This window comes from Accipiter gentilis, chromosome 17 (genome assembly GCF_929443795.1).
Source record: "Accipiter gentilis chromosome 17, bAccGen1.1, whole genome shotgun sequence".
NCBI classification, from domain to species: Eukaryota; Metazoa; Chordata; class Aves; order Accipitriformes; family Accipitridae; genus Astur; species Astur gentilis.
The window spans coordinates 6,671,662-6,688,677 of record NC_064896.1 but is presented as its reverse complement, the minus strand read 5'-3'; the positions used below and the strand labels follow the sequence as shown (position 1 = coordinate 6,688,677).

The 17,016-nt window shown below is 47.6% G+C and overlaps 2 protein-coding genes and 1 non-coding gene across 13 annotated transcripts in view; all 3 read left to right on the top strand.

The window, feature by feature from the left end:
• Window positions 1-11,239, top strand: part of PUM1 (pumilio RNA binding family member 1) — a 79,173-nt gene extending 67,934 nt beyond the window's left edge. For 7 of the 11 annotated variants that reach the window (XM_049819683.1, XM_049819687.1, XM_049819686.1 and 4 more), the window contains 6 exons: window positions 111-245; window positions 1,633-1,770; window positions 3,459-3,584; window positions 4,601-4,722; window positions 6,187-6,379; window positions 9,455-11,239. In XM_049819683.1, the coding sequence (XP_049675640.1) occupies window positions 111-245; window positions 1,633-1,770; window positions 3,459-3,584; window positions 4,601-4,722; window positions 6,187-6,379; window positions 9,455-9,586 (846 nt within the window). In that variant the 3' untranslated portion in view covers window positions 9,587-11,239. The remainder of the gene's footprint in view (window positions 1-110; window positions 246-1,632; window positions 1,771-3,458; window positions 3,585-4,600; window positions 4,723-6,186; window positions 6,380-9,454) is intronic. The other 4 variants (XM_049819693.1, XM_049819688.1, XM_049819685.1 and 1 more) reach the window with 2 other exon arrangements.
• LOC126047593 (small nucleolar RNA SNORD103/SNORD85) lies at window positions 6,712-6,797 on the top strand. The gene has a single exon (XR_007508618.1). It is a non-coding gene; the product is annotated as a small nucleolar RNA SNORD103/SNORD85 (small nucleolar RNA).
• A 4,216-nt stretch (window positions 11,240-15,455) lies between the features above and the next one.
• Window positions 15,456-17,016, top strand: part of SDC3 (syndecan 3) — a 50,390-nt gene continuing 48,829 nt past the window's right edge. The window contains exon 1 of the mRNA XM_049820844.1: window positions 15,456-15,624. Coding sequence (XP_049676801.1) covers window positions 15,535-15,624 — 90 coding nt within the window. The 5' untranslated portion in view covers window positions 15,456-15,534. The remainder of the gene's footprint in view (window positions 15,625-17,016) is intronic.

Below are 17,016 nucleotides of genomic sequence, written 5' to 3'. Positions count from 1 at the left end.
GGCACAGTGTTTCTTGTTTAACAGTTTGGTGTGACAGCGTGGGAGGGCTGCTGTGCTGCTTGGCCACCTGAGGGTTTTGTGCTTGTAGTGAATAGTTTTCATCTTCCCAGTTTGGCAGCCTGGAACAGAAGTTAGCCTTGGCAGAACGTATCCGTGGGCATGTTTTGTCCCTGGCTCTGCAGATGTACGGCTGTAGGGTGATCCAGAAGGCCCTTGAGTTTATTCCCCCAGACCAGCAGGTAATTGTAAGTTTCAATTTTAACTTTCTTCTTGATGTTTAATGTTCCTTGCTGTTTGGTGACCTGAACTGCGACCTTCTGTTCCTGTTGTGGCTGGTGTTGTTTTGGTTTGGTTTATGGCATGTTTGTTACATTTCATATGCATGATAAAAGTGTGTGATGCTGTTCTTGGGTCTCGTTGTCATCTCCTTGTTCCACTTAACTGGTATTGGTGTTGGTTCTCTGTTAATTCCCCGAAATCAGATTATGTATGTAGAGGAAACTGAGAATGATGGTGAATTAGAAGACATTTTTAAATCCCTTGAAAGAAGCGGTGCCAGAGTTTTGCCTTTAACATTCACTGAGATACCACTGCTTTGATATGTGGGTCAATATTCTGCTTTCCTGCAGTGAGATGTATGAGGAGCTCCTAGTTCCTGTTGAGCTAGGCCTGGCATTGGAGAGATGTGGATGATAGCCAGAGTGCCACTCAAAGCTCATTAATAAAGCAGTTCCTCTAGGGTTTTATGAACAATGAATCAAGATGGAAAATACGCTCAGCAAGCTAGCTAATAAAGGTGTTAGGAATCGTAATACAAGAATCTCAATGTAGGTTATTAAATTAAAAAGCTTTAGAGGCTTTAGGAATGCTCATTCCCTTTAGGTTGAGCCTGAGCTAAGCTGTTGCCTTAGTATGTTAGCAGGGTGGCGCCCAAGCTCCCGCACTGCTGGTCCAAGGATTTACTAATTGTCTTCCTCCAGAATGGTATTTTTGAGTACTCTGTGCTCCTGAAATGCCTGGGTTTGTATCAGTTGCAAAACTGAACTCATACAGTTTTGTAGTATCATTAAATTTCCCAAAACCGTCATTCTCTGTTTTTTTACTGTGAAGCTTTTAGCCTGCATGTGTGGTACGTTAGTCATATCTAAACTTTATCTGCTCGGATTCCTTAATTATCATGCAGTATTACCTTGTCTATGTAAAATACTAGCAAGTTCTCATCCCAGTGCTGACCCCATTTTAGCAACATACGAAGCTGATAACTGGAAAAGTTCGTGAAGTTTGGGAATTTTAGATTTCTTTGTCTTTGAGGGGAGCAGAGGAGGAAATGGGGGATGCCTAGTAGAGTTGTGGATAAGTAAAATTTCTTAAATTTGCATACTTCTAAGAGGACACATGTTTAATGAAAGGAGTGCTTTGTCTTAATTTCATAACAGTATTTTTCTTGGTGGTTTCTGTAGCACAGCAAGCTTCATCTCAGCACTTGGCCACTGGAAAACTTCCAGTTTGAAATACATTGGTGCATCCTTCATACCTTTGATATTCTTGACCACGTTTAGCAATGAAAACTTTGCATTTATCAGCCGTGAATCCTGGTGGTGCTTTCTGTTTGTCCTTCTCTCCTCCTAATAGAATGAGATGGTACGGGAGTTGGATGGCCATGTCCTGAAATGCGTGAAAGACCAGAATGGTAATCATGTGGTGCAGAAGTGTATTGAGTGTGTGCAGCCTCAGTCCCTGCAGTTTATCATTGATGCATTTAAGGGACAGGTAAGTCCTTGACCAAGATACTGACTCATTCTTTATGTTCTTATATGTTGCTCTGAATAGCATGAGAGTGGCTGTAACTTGTTCGACTATTTTGAATTCTAAATTTTAGCAAGCATCAGTTGAAAGGTCTGTGCAGCAGCATTAGGGAGCCTAGAGATTCTTTGGTCATATCTTTTACCATTTCTGTGCAGGTATATCACAGTAAAGCATCCTTGCAAAAATCTGTTTTCCTGGAACATCAAGTATTTTTTGACTGATGGAGGGGAAAACAAGTCTCTCGCTAAGCTAATCTATCTTCATAGTAAAGGTGGTGAGCAGAGTTTTGTGATGGGTATAGTAAACTTTCATTATGATTCCTGTCTGTGAGGATGGCTTAGAGGACTGCTGTCTCAGACCAGGGCTAAACCACGAGTTTAATCTAGAAAAGGACAGTTACTGCTTCGTTCTGCTAGCTTTTTTCTTGGTATCTTCTCCTGAACTGATGTCCTGGATGTTAATTATGTAGCTGGCTTTATTCTGCCAGCGTGTCTTATTCTGTGTGTAGTCAGCTTGTCTTCCATTACAAAAGCACTGGTTTGGGCGTTTCCAACTTCAACTTAATTGGCTTTGGAGGGGGACTTTGAAGCGTTGAGGGATTTGCCACAGGGGTGTGAGGATAGCCTGGGGTTATTATAGCAGGAACCAGGCTTCATTAGTTTGGCTGCTCCTGGAACAGCTGTGAAAGTGGGGACTTGTTTGGCTATGTCAAAACAAGCAGGATTCTAGCTGGCTGGGAAACTGGCTCAGCAAATTTGCTGGTTAGAGTTTAGCTTTGGACCTTCCCCTAGGGAGTTAGGCAAGGCAGAAATACCTCTGGGAACTTCATTGATGGCACTGACATTTCTTTGACCAGCTGTCCCAGTTTCATCAACTTTCATATGGAAGATTAAACTTATTGCTTCAAGACTATTTTTCTGCAGTTAATTGTACTTCAGGTCCTGTTTTCCTGCACAGTTTACTCAATAGTTATTAAAATTTTGTAGACTGTCAATTTAACTTCAGTGCTTGGATTTGCTACTTTTGTTAATTTTAAGCAACCAAATAGGACTTTGTGCTTTAGACAGAAAACTGTGCAGCACTAATAAAATGTGTCATGTTCTTACCAACAGAATTGGTAATCCGTTAGAAATGAGAAAGAAGGTTCTTTGTTGTCGCTTCTCCTAAGCACAGTTAAGGCTTTTAAAAAATCCAAATAGTTGAAGAAAATCCTTTGCTGGGCACTTTTAACCTTTCTGGTTCATACCATTTCTTACATAGCTTAAAATACGTAGCTGGCAAACAGTATGCTGGATTTATTCTTCTGAAACAGTGTTTTAACACAGCTTCTAATAATGATTGGTTGTCCCCGTGTTCTTTTTATTAATCAAGAGGCTTTACTATTTGTTTTCCTGTTTCATGAATGGGGAAGTTGAAGCACAGGTAGGGTTGTGATGTGCCTGTGATCACCCAGTTAGTCCTGTGGCAGTGGGGAACAGATGTTTCCAGTTTCAGTTTATGCTATCTGGAGCTGCCCTGCTGCAAGCTGGCATTACCTACCATGCCTGGGAAAAAAAATGCCATGTGTTCATTTAATTCCAAAAGGTTTCTAGGATTCACAAAGACTAACAGATGTGTTGCTGCCTGTGCTTGCCTGTCTTTGTTGAATGCAGGTTTTTGCATTGTCTACACATCCATATGGCTGTCGTGTAATCCAGAGGATCCTCGAGCACTGTCTTCCTGAGCAGACCCTTCCCATCTTGGAGGAACTTCACCAACACACCGAGCAGCTTGTTCAGGTCAGTGTGGGAAGGGGGAATGCAGGTGCTGTAAGATGTTTCTCAGTTACTGCTTTGTATTGGGAGGAAAGCTTCTGGCAGCCTATTTGGGACTGCAGCTGTAGTGCTGCTGGGGCAATGTGAACACAGGAGCTCTGTTCCTGATGAGGAATGGGAAGGAACACAGCAGATAAGAAATATATCACCACTAATTGTTTTGGCTATGTGCAAATATCCAGCAGGTATCAAAGTTGTAGTTACTTTCCTTTTTGAAAAGGATCTTAAGTATTGAGGGGGTGCGTGTCCTAATGCTTCACTCCAGAAGTTACAGTGCAGGTAAGACCTAAAGGGAGTTGATGGGAAAAGCTGATTACTTCTAGGAAAAAAAAGTGCCAAGTATTTGGGGTTCTTAAAACGTAGTTGTTTTATGCACACCCCCTTCCTGGCTGCCTTTCTTCTTTCTCGCAGTCCTGAGAACTTGTTTTACTAGGATTCTGATGTTGGGGCACAATGGATATAACACCAAATGAACGCTGTCCTATATGTTCACCTATTTAGCAGATGGAAGGTGGGAAGAGGTTGGGCATGGAGGCAAGGCATCAGGTCATGCCTCTGGTATTTTGAACTGGGAAAATAGATATCTTGTGATCTGAATATACACACATTCAGAATATGAACATGCATAAGGACAGTCTTCTGTAGCTAGAACCATGACACAGCCCTCCAGGACATGTGATTTTGTATGTCTGAACCTGGAGATAGCAAAGAAACTTGAAATAAGCAGAGACTGACATTTCATGTTCAAGGACGTTGTTTTGAGTTTTACAATTGGTACAAACATGCAGCATTTTACCTCCTGATAAAACTCTAGAATGCACGTTTTTGTAGAAGTAGAAAGTATTTACATGATTTGTACAATAGATATTTTAATTAGTGTTTAGTTCAAGTTTATAAGTCTTAATGCACATTGGGAACTAGTTTGATATTAATGGTTCCTCTCCACATTTTGTCACACACTTCTGCTGTCTCTCAAACAGGATCAGTATGGGAACTATGTTATCCAGCATGTACTAGAACATGGTCGGCCTGAGGATAAGAGCAAGATTGTAGCAGAAATTAGAGGCAACGTGCTCGTGTTGAGTCAACATAAATTTGCTAGGTATGAATTTGTTCCTTGAAGTCTCCACACCCTGTGGGAGCATGGATACATGCTAGAGTTGCAGAAGAGTTAAGGGTGGGGTGTAGGTAGGTGAAAGGAGGTGAAAATAACTTTTTGCTTAACAACAGAAGGCTATTTATAACTGCTTACAAAGTGGGATGAGTGACTGGCAAGGTAAGTTTAACTTGTAGTGAAGGAGGATGAAGATGTTGAAGAGTAGCTCTCGTCCAAGTTCCTGAACCTTGACCAAGAGTTTTTGTGTGTGTTGTGGGTTTTTTGTTTTGTTTTGTTTTGGTGTTTTTTAAGTGGTCACTATCCCTCGGATAATAACATGCCGTAAGAGCATTTCACCTCTCCTGGGATGCTGTGTCAAGCCACAAGGGAATTTGGGAAATCAGTGTAGCAACAATTCTTTTTTCATCCTACTTTTCAGAGAAGAATCTAAGCTTTTTATATGCTAAGTCTTGTGGTCCTTTTTGAGACACGTGCATAATGATATTCTCTTAAGGGAAGCTGCAGCAGTCTGAGGTTGTTAGTCCAGATGCTACAGAGCTACACATAGGTAGAAGCAAAATCCAGGTACCTTAGTTGATGCCAAGGCACAGTAATACTTCCCACATTTGCAGATTCTTTTTTGTGTGTGTTTCTAGGCATTTGAACATGAAGGCTGAGCTCTTCAAAGGCTCAGTATTCCCCCCTTTTTATGGTTAGTAAAATGGTGCTTTAATACTTATGGACACAAGGGAGGTGTAACATTAACAAGAACTAGAAGAGTGTGATCTTAATGTTGTTATTTCAGATTCAACCTCCCTGACTTGCCTTGCACTTTTTTTCTAAACTTCTTTCCAGATGGAGCGTTAATTAGTGTAGGATATCCCCTGAGCTGAGCACTAGTTGTGGCAAACCACTTGGTGATTTCATGATTCAGTCAGGGATACAGAAGATAAGACTAGAAAAACTCTTCATCCCCTTTCATATATCCTATTTAACTTGGCTCTCTGGAGAGCAGAGACTAGTCATCTAATATATTCAGGAATTTTGGAAGTTCTCTGCCTTTGCTAAGATCTTTTCGTTCCTGAGTAAGCATTTCCCTGTTGTTCTAACCTTGGACCTCTCTTCCTGTCGAGCTCCAGTACTGAGAAAACCAAACAAAGAACAGCTCATCAGCTTCTCTAATCGGCACGTTATGAGAACAGACACTGATCTCAAATACAGCATTGTTGCAGAGTTGCACAAATTTGGGTGAAATAAAACCTGAACTGGTCCTTTACCCAAATTCCCACTCAGATCCCAAATTCCTTGGACTGCTCTTCTGTTTCACGTTGCTGAACTTCTGTGCCAGTACATATGTCTCTCCCAAATGCTCTGCCCTTGCTAGATGCATAAGAGATCTCCTTGGGGTTGAATGAAAAGCCCAGTAGAGATGTTGTGTGCTCATGGATTGTCCTTGTTTTATTTTTACAGCAACGTGGTGGAGAAATGTGTTACTCACGCCTCCCGTACGGAGCGTGCCATGTTGATCGATGAGGTGTGCACTATGAATGATGGCCCTCACAGTGCCTTATACACCATGATGAAAGATCAGTACGCCAACTACGTGGTACAGAAGATGATCGATGTGGCAGAACCAGCTCAGCGGAAGATTGTCATGCACAAGGTAAGCAGCTGCCGTCGATTGATAAGGATGTAAGGCTTGTGACTGCCACATTGGTTGCGGAGAGAAAATAAGGCTGAGATGATTGCTTTTGCCATTAGAATTTCCTAACAATGGAGGTATTTCAAAGTTGCGTATTTCAGTAGTAGCTGAAATATGAAAATGTGAAATAACGAGATGCCATTTAGACTTAAAACTAGCTGGTTGCTTATAGCAATCTCTTCTGACCTAGTAACCTAGTTCTGCATTTGTGGTGTAGCAAATGCTGTTAAAAACCACCAAGACTTACTGCAGCAGTGCCATTGGGTTGGTGCCTTGTGAGGGTCCTCTGAAGGTCTGGCGATGATGACACACTTGCCCTCACTGAGAACAGCGTTCGCTGATGAGAGCAGTTTAATGCGCTCAGCGGAGCCGAGCCAGACCTCCATACACCTGAAGCCCGAGTGTAGACCTGCTGGTTGCTTTTCTGAGGGCTGCCAGCGCTGCCTTGTCACTTCACATCCCTGCTTTACAGCCCTGATCAGGACAGTCAGGTTGGCTGGTAACACTGCGCTAACAGGGCATGTTGCTGTAGCGTCTGAGCCTGGAGCCATTAATCAAATTCTCTGTTTCTCAGTTTTGAGTACGGTTTTGATGAGAGACTTGCACAGTTTAGCATTATGCTGCAGCATTTGCATGCATAACAGTTTCAGGACTTAATATTTGTCAAAAATGAAGACATTTTGGAATTAAATATGCATTAAATAGGCATTGCTGCCAGTCCTGCCTCCCAAGGCTATAAGCCTGCTGCCCCATGGGCAGGAAGCTCTAAAAATCAGGTGATGTCTTCATTTTCCTGCTTTTAAAGGTCACGCGTGAGGATCTTTATAATTGTAATGGATGGAAAAAAATATGCTTTTACATGTGTAGTGGAACTGAGATTATTTTCTTCAGTCACATGTTTTGGAGTCTGTTACTTTGTGAAAAATAACCAGCTACAGCTAGACCTCTTATTAGAAATAAAATACTAACACTGGCTTGGAAAACCCCATATTTAGTTATTTTTAAGAGAAACTGTGAAGAGTGTCAGGTATTCAGATCCCAGTGAAATCAAGTGTATTTAAGAATCCTTGAGTAAAATGGGCCAAGTGATTTTTCTGTAAAAAGAAGTGGGTATTATCTGTGTAAAGGAGATGATTTTTACCTACACGAGGCAGTTGATCAGTGTGTAGACAACATACATGCAGCTGAAATGATCTTCGTGGAGGTTAATTCTCAGGTTTAGGAATCATTCAGAGTAGTTCTTTTAAACCAAAATCTGTATTAGTCCAAAAGAAATTATAATTAAATAAAAATGTATGGCAAGGGATATACGCAGTTTACTTGTAGCAAAATGACCTGTAGCTTTGCTAATCTATATGGAGAGTTATATATTAAAAAAATATATATACCAGTGATTATGAAAAAAAATATATATATATATATATACACCAATGATCTTTACTGACATGTTCTTTTTTCCTGTCAAGCAAAGTCTTTTGAATAAAATGCTAATTAGGTTATCAGTGTGGTTGTCAAAAATAGAACTGGGATGACAGCTAAATAGGACTGACTGAATATGAAGATTTCAGCTATGTTATCAAGCTGAATGAAAGTCTGGGAAAATTGAATGTATTGACTGTTGCTTTTGGATTGTGAAAATTGCTATTAGTACAAACAAGCAGTTTATGTTACTGTTAAAGACAGCAGTTTCATTTAAAAAAAAATAAAATATTGAAAAGTAATTTTAACAGTCAGTTCTGTCAGTTAAAAAAAAAAAAAAAAAAGAAGTCTTAGAAATGAAGACGAACAAAGAGCAACTGTTAGACCTGTGGAGCTTTACCTCTCCTTAACCTCAGAGCAGCAGTCAGACCTTCTTGGAAATGGGATGTGGGGAGGGCCGAGGCGTCAATTTATGACTATTACAGGATGGGTCCTTGAAGTGAAATAGGAATTTAAACGGCTAGAGGCTGAGCTGATGAAATACGATGAGTTTGAGATGGATTTCCTATGGGAGTTTTATGGTCAGTCCTGGCTTAGGCAAGTAATGGTGATGTAGCCACTGGAGGAGCAGGGAGTGCTGTACATCATGGTCTGCGTATTTTCTCATCCTGTCTACAGCTTCCACTTGTAGAATAAAAAGTCCATTGTAATTGCGTTATTGAAGGAATGTGCTGGTGGTGTGGGGTATTTCTCATCTAGTAATGAAAATGAATTGCTCTTATGCCTTGTTCCTCTGAAACTGTCCAGGAGAACTTCAGCAGCATGATGATGTTACTACAACCAAAACAGCTTTCTGTGTTTGGCTGCTCTGGCAGTAAAGGTGGTTTTAGCCTGGCTACCGTAATTACAGTGGCATTGAAAGTGACTTTTACTCTGAAGTAGTGTGAGCGAGTGAAGTTTGCTTCCAGAGACATCTTCTCTGCTTAAAATAAGTATTTTAATTGTCAGGTTCAGAAATTAAACTGCTGTTCAGCCCAGGAATACTGCTTGCCTCTCCCAGTAGCTCTTTCAAATATACTGCTGAAATTCATACCAGCCACTCTTTCAGGCTTTTAGCATTTGAAGTTCAGCCTGTAGCCTGGAAGGAGGCAGAAGACCCTGCTCATGTTCAGGAAAAGCTGCTCAGCCTCACTAGACCCTTCTCATGCCTTTACTGCCTTAGTGTGTTTGCCCTTGGGCTGGGGGCAGAGTGTCAGGGCACGCTTGGGAAGGTCGAGCACCTGGGGGTCCTGTCTTTCCATCCTCCTCTCTTGGGACAAAGCCTTATATCCATCTACACACTCAGATCTAACTGGATTCCAGTAATATGGCTCAAGACAGTGCCACCTGCTTGACCAGAAGTTCCTCCTAAAAATAACATCAGTGACTTATGGAACGTTAACTTGATTCACAGTGATTGATGTGATTATAGTAAATGGCACTTCAATATTTCAGGCATTTTTGTGGTCTTCCGCTGGTGGCCAGCACTCTGACTGTTCGGTACCCAGAGCTCACTCAGGTTTGATGCGGCCATAATTCGGGTTCCAAAGCTTCGCTCACTCTTCTTTTGTCTCCTAGATCCGGCCTCACATCGCTACCCTGCGTAAATACACCTATGGCAAACACATTTTGGCCAAGCTGGAGAAGTACTACATGAAGAACGGGGTGGACCTAGGGCCCATCTGTGGACCACCAAATGGTATCATTTGAGGCAGCAAACTGGGAAGGAGCTCACTGGCCATCCGGCATCTACAACCAGCAACCGACAATATTCCAGTATACAGTTAGAAAATGTTTTATGGTTGCTAAACTGCTAAAAAAGAAAAAAGAAAAGCCTTTGTAAATTTCTTTAATTTTATTATGCATAACATGTACTAATTATTTTTTTTAATTAACTAATTGCCCTGCTGTTTTACTGGTGTATAGAATACTTGTACATAGGTATCAAATGTACATGGAAGGCCACATTTTTGTTCACTGTTGTATCTATATTCCAAATGTGGAAACTTTCAGGGTGGTTGGTTTGAAGAAAAAAAAAACAACAAAAAAAGTTTTTAATTCATCTGCCTTGCAGGGAACTTTTTTGCAAATACCTGTTTTTTCTCCTTTTAGTCAAAAGTCAGCAAGAAGTTTGAATTTTAGTTAAATGGCACAAAGGACACATTTAACGCTGTTTATAAATATAAAAAAAAAAATTCAACTTGCTAAAGCTTCAGTTTAAAAGAAGAATTAAGTTTTTGAAACTTTTTAATTGCTTTTTTTTTTTTTTTTTTTTTTAAGTATAACATGCTAAAGGAGGTAGCTTAGCTGTCGTTTTTGGAAGAAAACGTACACACCCAGAAAGTTTTTAAAGCGAGGGAGTGGGGGGCAGGTGTACTTGTTTACTGCCTACTCAGTTTGTTCTGTTAACATTGAGAGACACAATTTGATTATTTAGCATGAGGAAAAAAAAAAAAATCCAACTCGGCTTTGGTCTTGCTTCTATAAATATATAGTGTATACTTGGTGTAGACTTTACATATATAAAAATTTGTAGTATTTTCTTGTTTTGATGTCTGATCTGTATCTATAATGTACCCTAGTAGTGGAACATACTTCTGACTGTACAATTGTACATTTGTAAACCTCTGTAATGTAAATGTGGAGAAGTTTGAATCGACATAAACCCGTTTTTTGGTAAGAAAAAAGAATTAGCAAAACCTGTGCATTTCAGTGTATATTCACACCTTTTATGGTCGTAGCATATAGTGTTGTATATTGTAAATTGTAATTTCAACCAGAAGTAAATTTTTTCTTTTGAAGGAAATGTTCTCTTTATACAGCCTAGTTAATGTTTAAAAAAAAAAATAAATGCTTGGTTTTATTTGTCACCTAGTTGAACAGTAGCGATCCTTTCTAAATGTTATACAAAAATGATTCAGTTCAAAATAGTGTTTTTTTGAATCTTAAAAAGTAATGTTTTGCTTATTTTGTGACAGTAAGAAACAAGAAGTGCAAAAGTACAGAATCCCCTAGTTTTCCTTACAATCAGAGTCCCTTTTCACCTTGTAAAGTGTGAATCACCTTCCCTTTTTGTACAGAAGATGAACTGTATTTTGCATTTTGTCTACTTGTAAGTGAATGTAACATACTGTCAATTTTCCTTGTTTGAATATAGAATTGTAACACTACACGGTGTACATTTACAGAGCCTTGTGTATATTTCCAATGAACTTTTTTGCAAGCACACTTGTAACCATATGTGTATAATTAACAAACCTGTGTATGCTTATGCCTTGGCGACTATTTTTTGTAACTCTTGTGTAGATTGTCTCTAAACAACGTGTGATCTTTATTTTGAAAAATACAGAACTTTGGAATCTGGCTTTGTGTTTACTTTGAACACCTTCAGAAGAGTGTGCCACCCCCACAACTTTTACCCTCTCTTTTATTTAAGAGCAGCCTTCCTGCGTCAGCCGATGGTGGCCGTGTCTGCTCTGAGCAGCAGATGACACATGGAAAATGAAGCGCAGAGCAACCACGTATATATCTCTGCATCCCACTGTTGCCATCCCTCCTCTGGGGGTCTGGGATTTTGGCTTCCCCTCCCCCCCCCCCCCCCCCCACTTCCTTGAGCACATCTAAACCTTTTCAGAGCCTGAACAAACTCATAGCACCCACAGCCTCTGTCCTCTGGCAGTGAGTTGGAGGTGAACAACCACCCCACGTGTCTCGGTCATTTTAAGCACTGCAGCTCTTGCAGAGAGGGGCAGGGAATAACTTTCCCTGGTACGTCTCATCTTCTGCTTGTGGTTTCCTCTGCAGCTTTCATCCTCCCATCCCTCCTGCCCTCTCTGCCAGCTGGGGTTGGTCCACGGAGGTGATGGTTGTGCAGAAGCTGTTTGTATCCTCATCATCTTCACTTTTTGGGGTGTGGGGGGGAAAGGTGCTGGGAGGGGACTGGGGAGCCGCACCTGGCAGTCAAGGTGGCGATGCCCCAGCAGTACTGAGTGCTGCAATGTTTTCTAGTTCATTGAGAACTGCTAGAAAAGAAAAGCAAGCGCTTGGCTTGTGTTTCCATGGAGGATTTTCCCTGTCACACGCTCTCCTTCACCTCAGAGTCCAGCGCTGGGTGAGCAAAGGTAGGACTGTCCTGCTCACCCGCATCACGTCCCACCCCTACCCCCAGTTCATCGTCCTTTATTCCCCCAGTTCCCTTGTCTCGGGGAAGCTCCAGCTCTGCATTTCATCCCCTGTGCCACTGCACAGGACTCCGTGCGTGACCCTTGCTCGTGGAGAAAATTGGCCTCCTCTTCCCACCAATTTTTCTCCATTTACCAGTGTCCAGAACCTTCCCTCTCCCTGTGGTGCAGTTTGGTGGCTGCTGCTTCGAAAGACCCTTTTCTGAAGGTTGTCATCAGAATCGTGGGAAATCCTGATAAGTTTGAGCACTTGTGCAAATAGGGTGACTTGTGATAAATCGATGGAGGGGAAGAAACTTCCCATTTTACAGGAAATCAGGTTTTATAGCTTAGCACATTAAAACGATTGATTTCAGAGTATATGTCAAATTACTGATCATTCCTACGCTGCCACTTTCTTCTTCTCACTCCTCAACAAAAACCAATACCATACCCCTGTGACCCAACAGTGGTTTTAATCGGTTTTCACACCTGTTAAATTTAGCAAAGAGAGCTGACTTGGGCTCTCTGACACCTTTTTTGCCCTGGGTTTGAAGCCAGCCTGCGCCTCTTGCAATAAGCAACGGCCATCGCACCAAGCCACGAGGGTTATGGGAGCACTTGGGTCCCACGTCTTCGGAGCTCTTACAGCATTTTGAGCTCGTTAACGCTTCATTTAAAGCATAGTGCTTGAGCAGCTCAGTGAGGCAGCAGCAAGGCTGTGGATTTGGGACAGAATGTGGCAAAAACAAGGGATGTTTTATCTTTCTAATTTAATTTCACATGGAGCATTTATCTTGGTTTTGAGAGTGGGGTGAGAGCCCAGGCTCCGTGTTTCTTCTTCTGGACACCCGTGGGTCCAGGGTTAACCCTGGGCACCCTTCGCACCACACCAGCAAAGGTGTTCGGGAGTGGGTTTGGCTCTTGCCCAGACCCGCAAACTCCTCCTCAGGGAGAAGGCTCTGCCCAGCAGTGCCTGAGCATCGGCATGGCGGGGGCTGAGCCTGGGCAACCCCCCCCACAGCCAGCGCTGTTGGCCCTGCCAGGGTAAGGGAAGGGGCACGGCGGGGGCTTGCCAGGATGATCACAGCCAGGTCACCCCGTGCAGGCCCTTCTTTGGTTATTCCTGAGCGTGGCTGATGGAGAAGGGATGTGAAGGGATCTGTCACGTCAGCTGGGGTCCGTCAAAACGCCCATGGTCCATCATGACACCCAGGATCCTTCACGACATCCAGGGTCCATCACATCAGCCAGGGTGCGTCCCGACAGAACAAGACCTCCCACTTCCAGTGAGGCCTCAGCGGGCTCCAAAAGGTCGTCCCGTCCCGTCCCGTCCCGTCCCCCACCTCCCGTGGGACCCCGACTCTCGTATACAGGTCCCGCCACGCGTCAGGGGCCACCTCTCTGGTGACAACCCCTTGGAGGGGGGGGACACACACCAGCCGGGACTTTGGCCTCCCCGCTCCATCCCCGCGGAGCTGCAGGGGTGGCCGCGGCCACGGCGGGGCGGTGCAGCCCCAGCAACGCGCCCCCGGCCCGGCGGCTCCGCTCTCCCCGCTGCCCACCCCCCCCACCTCCACTGCCTCAGGGAGCCCCCCACTACCCCAGGGACACCCCCTCCCCCGAGAAGCCCGACCCATCCCCGCTGCGTTTCTGCGCCACCCAAAGCTTTTCCCCGGGTTTTCCTCCCCGCCCCAGCTTCTGGCTGAGGATAGGAATGCACTTTTTTTTTTTAGAGAAATTATTATTAATTTGGATCCTGCTAATTACAGCGCAATTAGAGAGAAGTGACTCAGGTGGGGACCCCGAGGCAGAGCCCCCCGCGATGTTTCACACCCCCAAAGAAGAGGGTTGCTCTGAGATTCCCATCAAACAGGGGACAGGGAGGATGCTCTGCTGAGGACGTGCCCCAGCTCTCCCCATCCAGGGGCTGCATCCCAATTTTTAGCTGAATGTGGCTGATTTCCCCTCCTAAACTGGCAGTGCTGGGAGGGCAGTGCTGCTTCTCCCAGGTAATCCCCCCCCCGATCCCCCATTGGCCCCTTCCCGGAGTATATTTCGCATCCAAATGGTGGTTTTTTTAATGAGAATCCAAGTATATTTTTAAGCTTTTCACAGAAAGCGTGCGAAAGCCATTAGGAGGAATTACACGTGGCTGAGAAACAACTCATTTCTATCCCATCCCGTCTGTTCCCAGCTCACCCACAGCCACCGCCTCCCGGGCCCCGCAGGGTGACCGAACATCTAGAGTCACCCCAGGGTCACCTGGTACCCACGTGGAAGTCACTGTCACGACAGGGAACTGCCCTGTCCTCTGATCCCACTGTCATCCCTTTTTTTTTTGAAAGGGGAAACTGAGGCACGGTGCTGGGGGGCTGGTTGAGCCATTGGCCCAGGGCCAGGAGCGAGTCCTGGCTCTGCCCAGAGGATTCTCCCCTCCTGGGTTGTACCCCCAGGGGTGACCCTGGCCCCAGCCCCCATCCAGGGGTCCCATGGAGGGGAGGGGCAGGGTGAGGGTCCCACCCTGGAGGCAGATCCCGGGGCTCCCACCTACCCCTGGTTCCTCTTCCCCGTCTACCCGGAGGTGACCCCGTCTGCCCCAGGATCCCCCCATCTCCTGGGCCCCACCCATCTGCCTGTTGATCCCCCTCGTATCCCCCTGAGCCCCCCCCCCCCTCCCTTCCTGCCCCCCGAACTCCCCCTGAGTCCCCCCATTGCCTCAGCACCACCTCATCTACCCTTGAGTCTCCTCAATCTGACCCAGCCCCCCCCTTCTACTCCTGGGCCCCCTCAATCTGCCTTAGGTCCCCCAGTGTCCATCCTTGGGTCCCCCATCTGTCCCAGGTCCCCCGCCCCCCCCCAATTTGTCCCAGGGTCCTCCCAATCTGCACCAGGGTCACTCCAGCCCTCCCCCATCTACCCCCGGGTCCCCCCATCTCCCCCTGGATCCCCCCAGTCTGCCCCAGATCCGCCCCCAGTTTGCCCCAGTCCCATCCTTTACCTACCCCAGTCCCGCCCCCCCATCTCCCCCGGGGTCCCCCCAGTCTGCCCCTTATATCTACCCCAGACTCCCCCCATCTGTCCCAGCCCCCCTAACCCACCCTTGGCTCCCGTCCACCCCCCCCCCCCGAGATCTACCCCCCCTCCCCATTCACCCCCAGACCCTCCTATCTCCCCCAGTGTCCCTCCCTCGTCCCCCACCCCCGGGCCGGGTCCGGGGGCGCCCCCGGCGGTGGGGCGGTCTCAGCCGGGCGGGGGGAGCCTCAACCCACGAGTGGCGGGGAGGGTGTGTGTGTGGGGGGGGGGGGGGGCGGAATACGGCCCGGCGCTTCCTGCGTGGGGTGGGGGGGCGCGGCGGGGAGGGCGGCGCGGCGGCGGCCCGCACCCACACCGCCTCCCGCGGGCGGCGGCAACAAAGGCCCTTCCCCGCCCCCGCCGCCGCCTCCCGCCGCTGCAGCCGCCGCCGCCGCCGCCGCCAGCCGTCCTTGCGGCAGGAAGATGCCCGGGGAGGTGCCGCCGCCGGCGCCCCGGGGGCTGCGGAGCCTCGCGGTGCTGCTGCTGCTGCTGCTGGGCGGCCGAGCAGCGCTGGTGAGTGAGGGGGTGTGTGGGGTGGGGGGACGACGACGACGACGACACACCGGCATCGGTGTCGTGAGGGGACCGGCGGCGGGTGGGGGGCGTGGGACCGGCAGCGGGATCGTGAGGGGATCGGCACCGTGCGGGGGGAGGGGGGTGGGCGACACGCGCACGAGACTCGCACCCTGCCCTGGGACCCGCACCCGGCGGGGAGGGAAGGGGAGGGGGGGGGGTCCCGCAGCCGGGGTAGTGGGGACCGGCCCCCTGCTCGGGTGGGGTCGGGCCGGTATCTTGCTGGGTGGCGGGGGGGCTCTGAGGCTCCGCCGCCCAGCCTGGGGCTCGCACCCTGCTGGGGGTGGGTGGGCACCCAGCTCCCGAGGGGGCTCCGCTCTCCCCGCACCCTGCTCCGCGGCGGCTCCTCCCTGCCTGCACAGCCCCCCCACTCCCCCAAAGCCGCAGACCCCCAGCGGGCAGCGCAGGCAGGAGCCAGTGCCCACCCCTACCCCCCCCCCCCGCCCCCCCCCCCCCCCCGGGGGTGCCCCCTCCCCTGAGCACCCCCCCGGGGCAGTGCTGGGGCAGGGGCTCAGCCCAGGGGTGCAGGCAGGGCTGGGTAAGGAGCAGGTAGGCGGGGGACACACACACACACACACACAGGCAGGGGGCTGGGGCCCTGCCGTGTGCGTGGGGAGGGGGATGCAGGCAGATGCCATTTGAAGGTCGTAGGGAAACACGCCTTAAAAATAACCCTGCAAGGGGGAGAGGGAGGAAAATCCTGCTCCTGCCCGCTCCCACTTCTCGGTGGCAGAGGAAACTTGCGGGGGGGGGGGGGGGGGGGGAGGTGTTGCCCCGTCCCTGCAGGCACAGAGCGCTGCCTGCCCGCCCCCCCCCCCCCCCCCCGGGATTCTCTCTTGCATCTCCAGCCCCACGCTGGATGGATAGGGGTAGATGCAGGCAAGCCCTGCCTGCTGCTCACCCCTTGCCCACACAGGCATTGCCCCTCTCTGCCCGGGTCCTTCCTGGGAGGTTTTCCTACCCCGGCTCATGGGAGAGGATTTCGATGTTGGCAAAAGGAAAGGGTCTGTGGTTTCTCGTGGAACTTCCAAAACTGCTTCTCCCCACCACGGGCTGATGGATGGGAAACCATCCATCAGAGCCGCCCTGCCCTGCCTTACGCGTGCTTTTCCACGAGTTGCTTATGGGAGTGTTTGGGGGACCTGGGGCGGCTTTGCAGGGTGCTGGCTGTTGGGTGATGCTCTACGGGAAGGATCCTCCTACAGCCAGAAGATGCTTTTCCCATGCAACCAACACAGCCCAGAAGGAATGGGAGAGTGGGGGGGGGGGGGGGGGAAGAAGGCTGCCGCCTTCTCCTCTTCCTCCTCCTCTTTTTTTTAAGAGGGGAAGAAG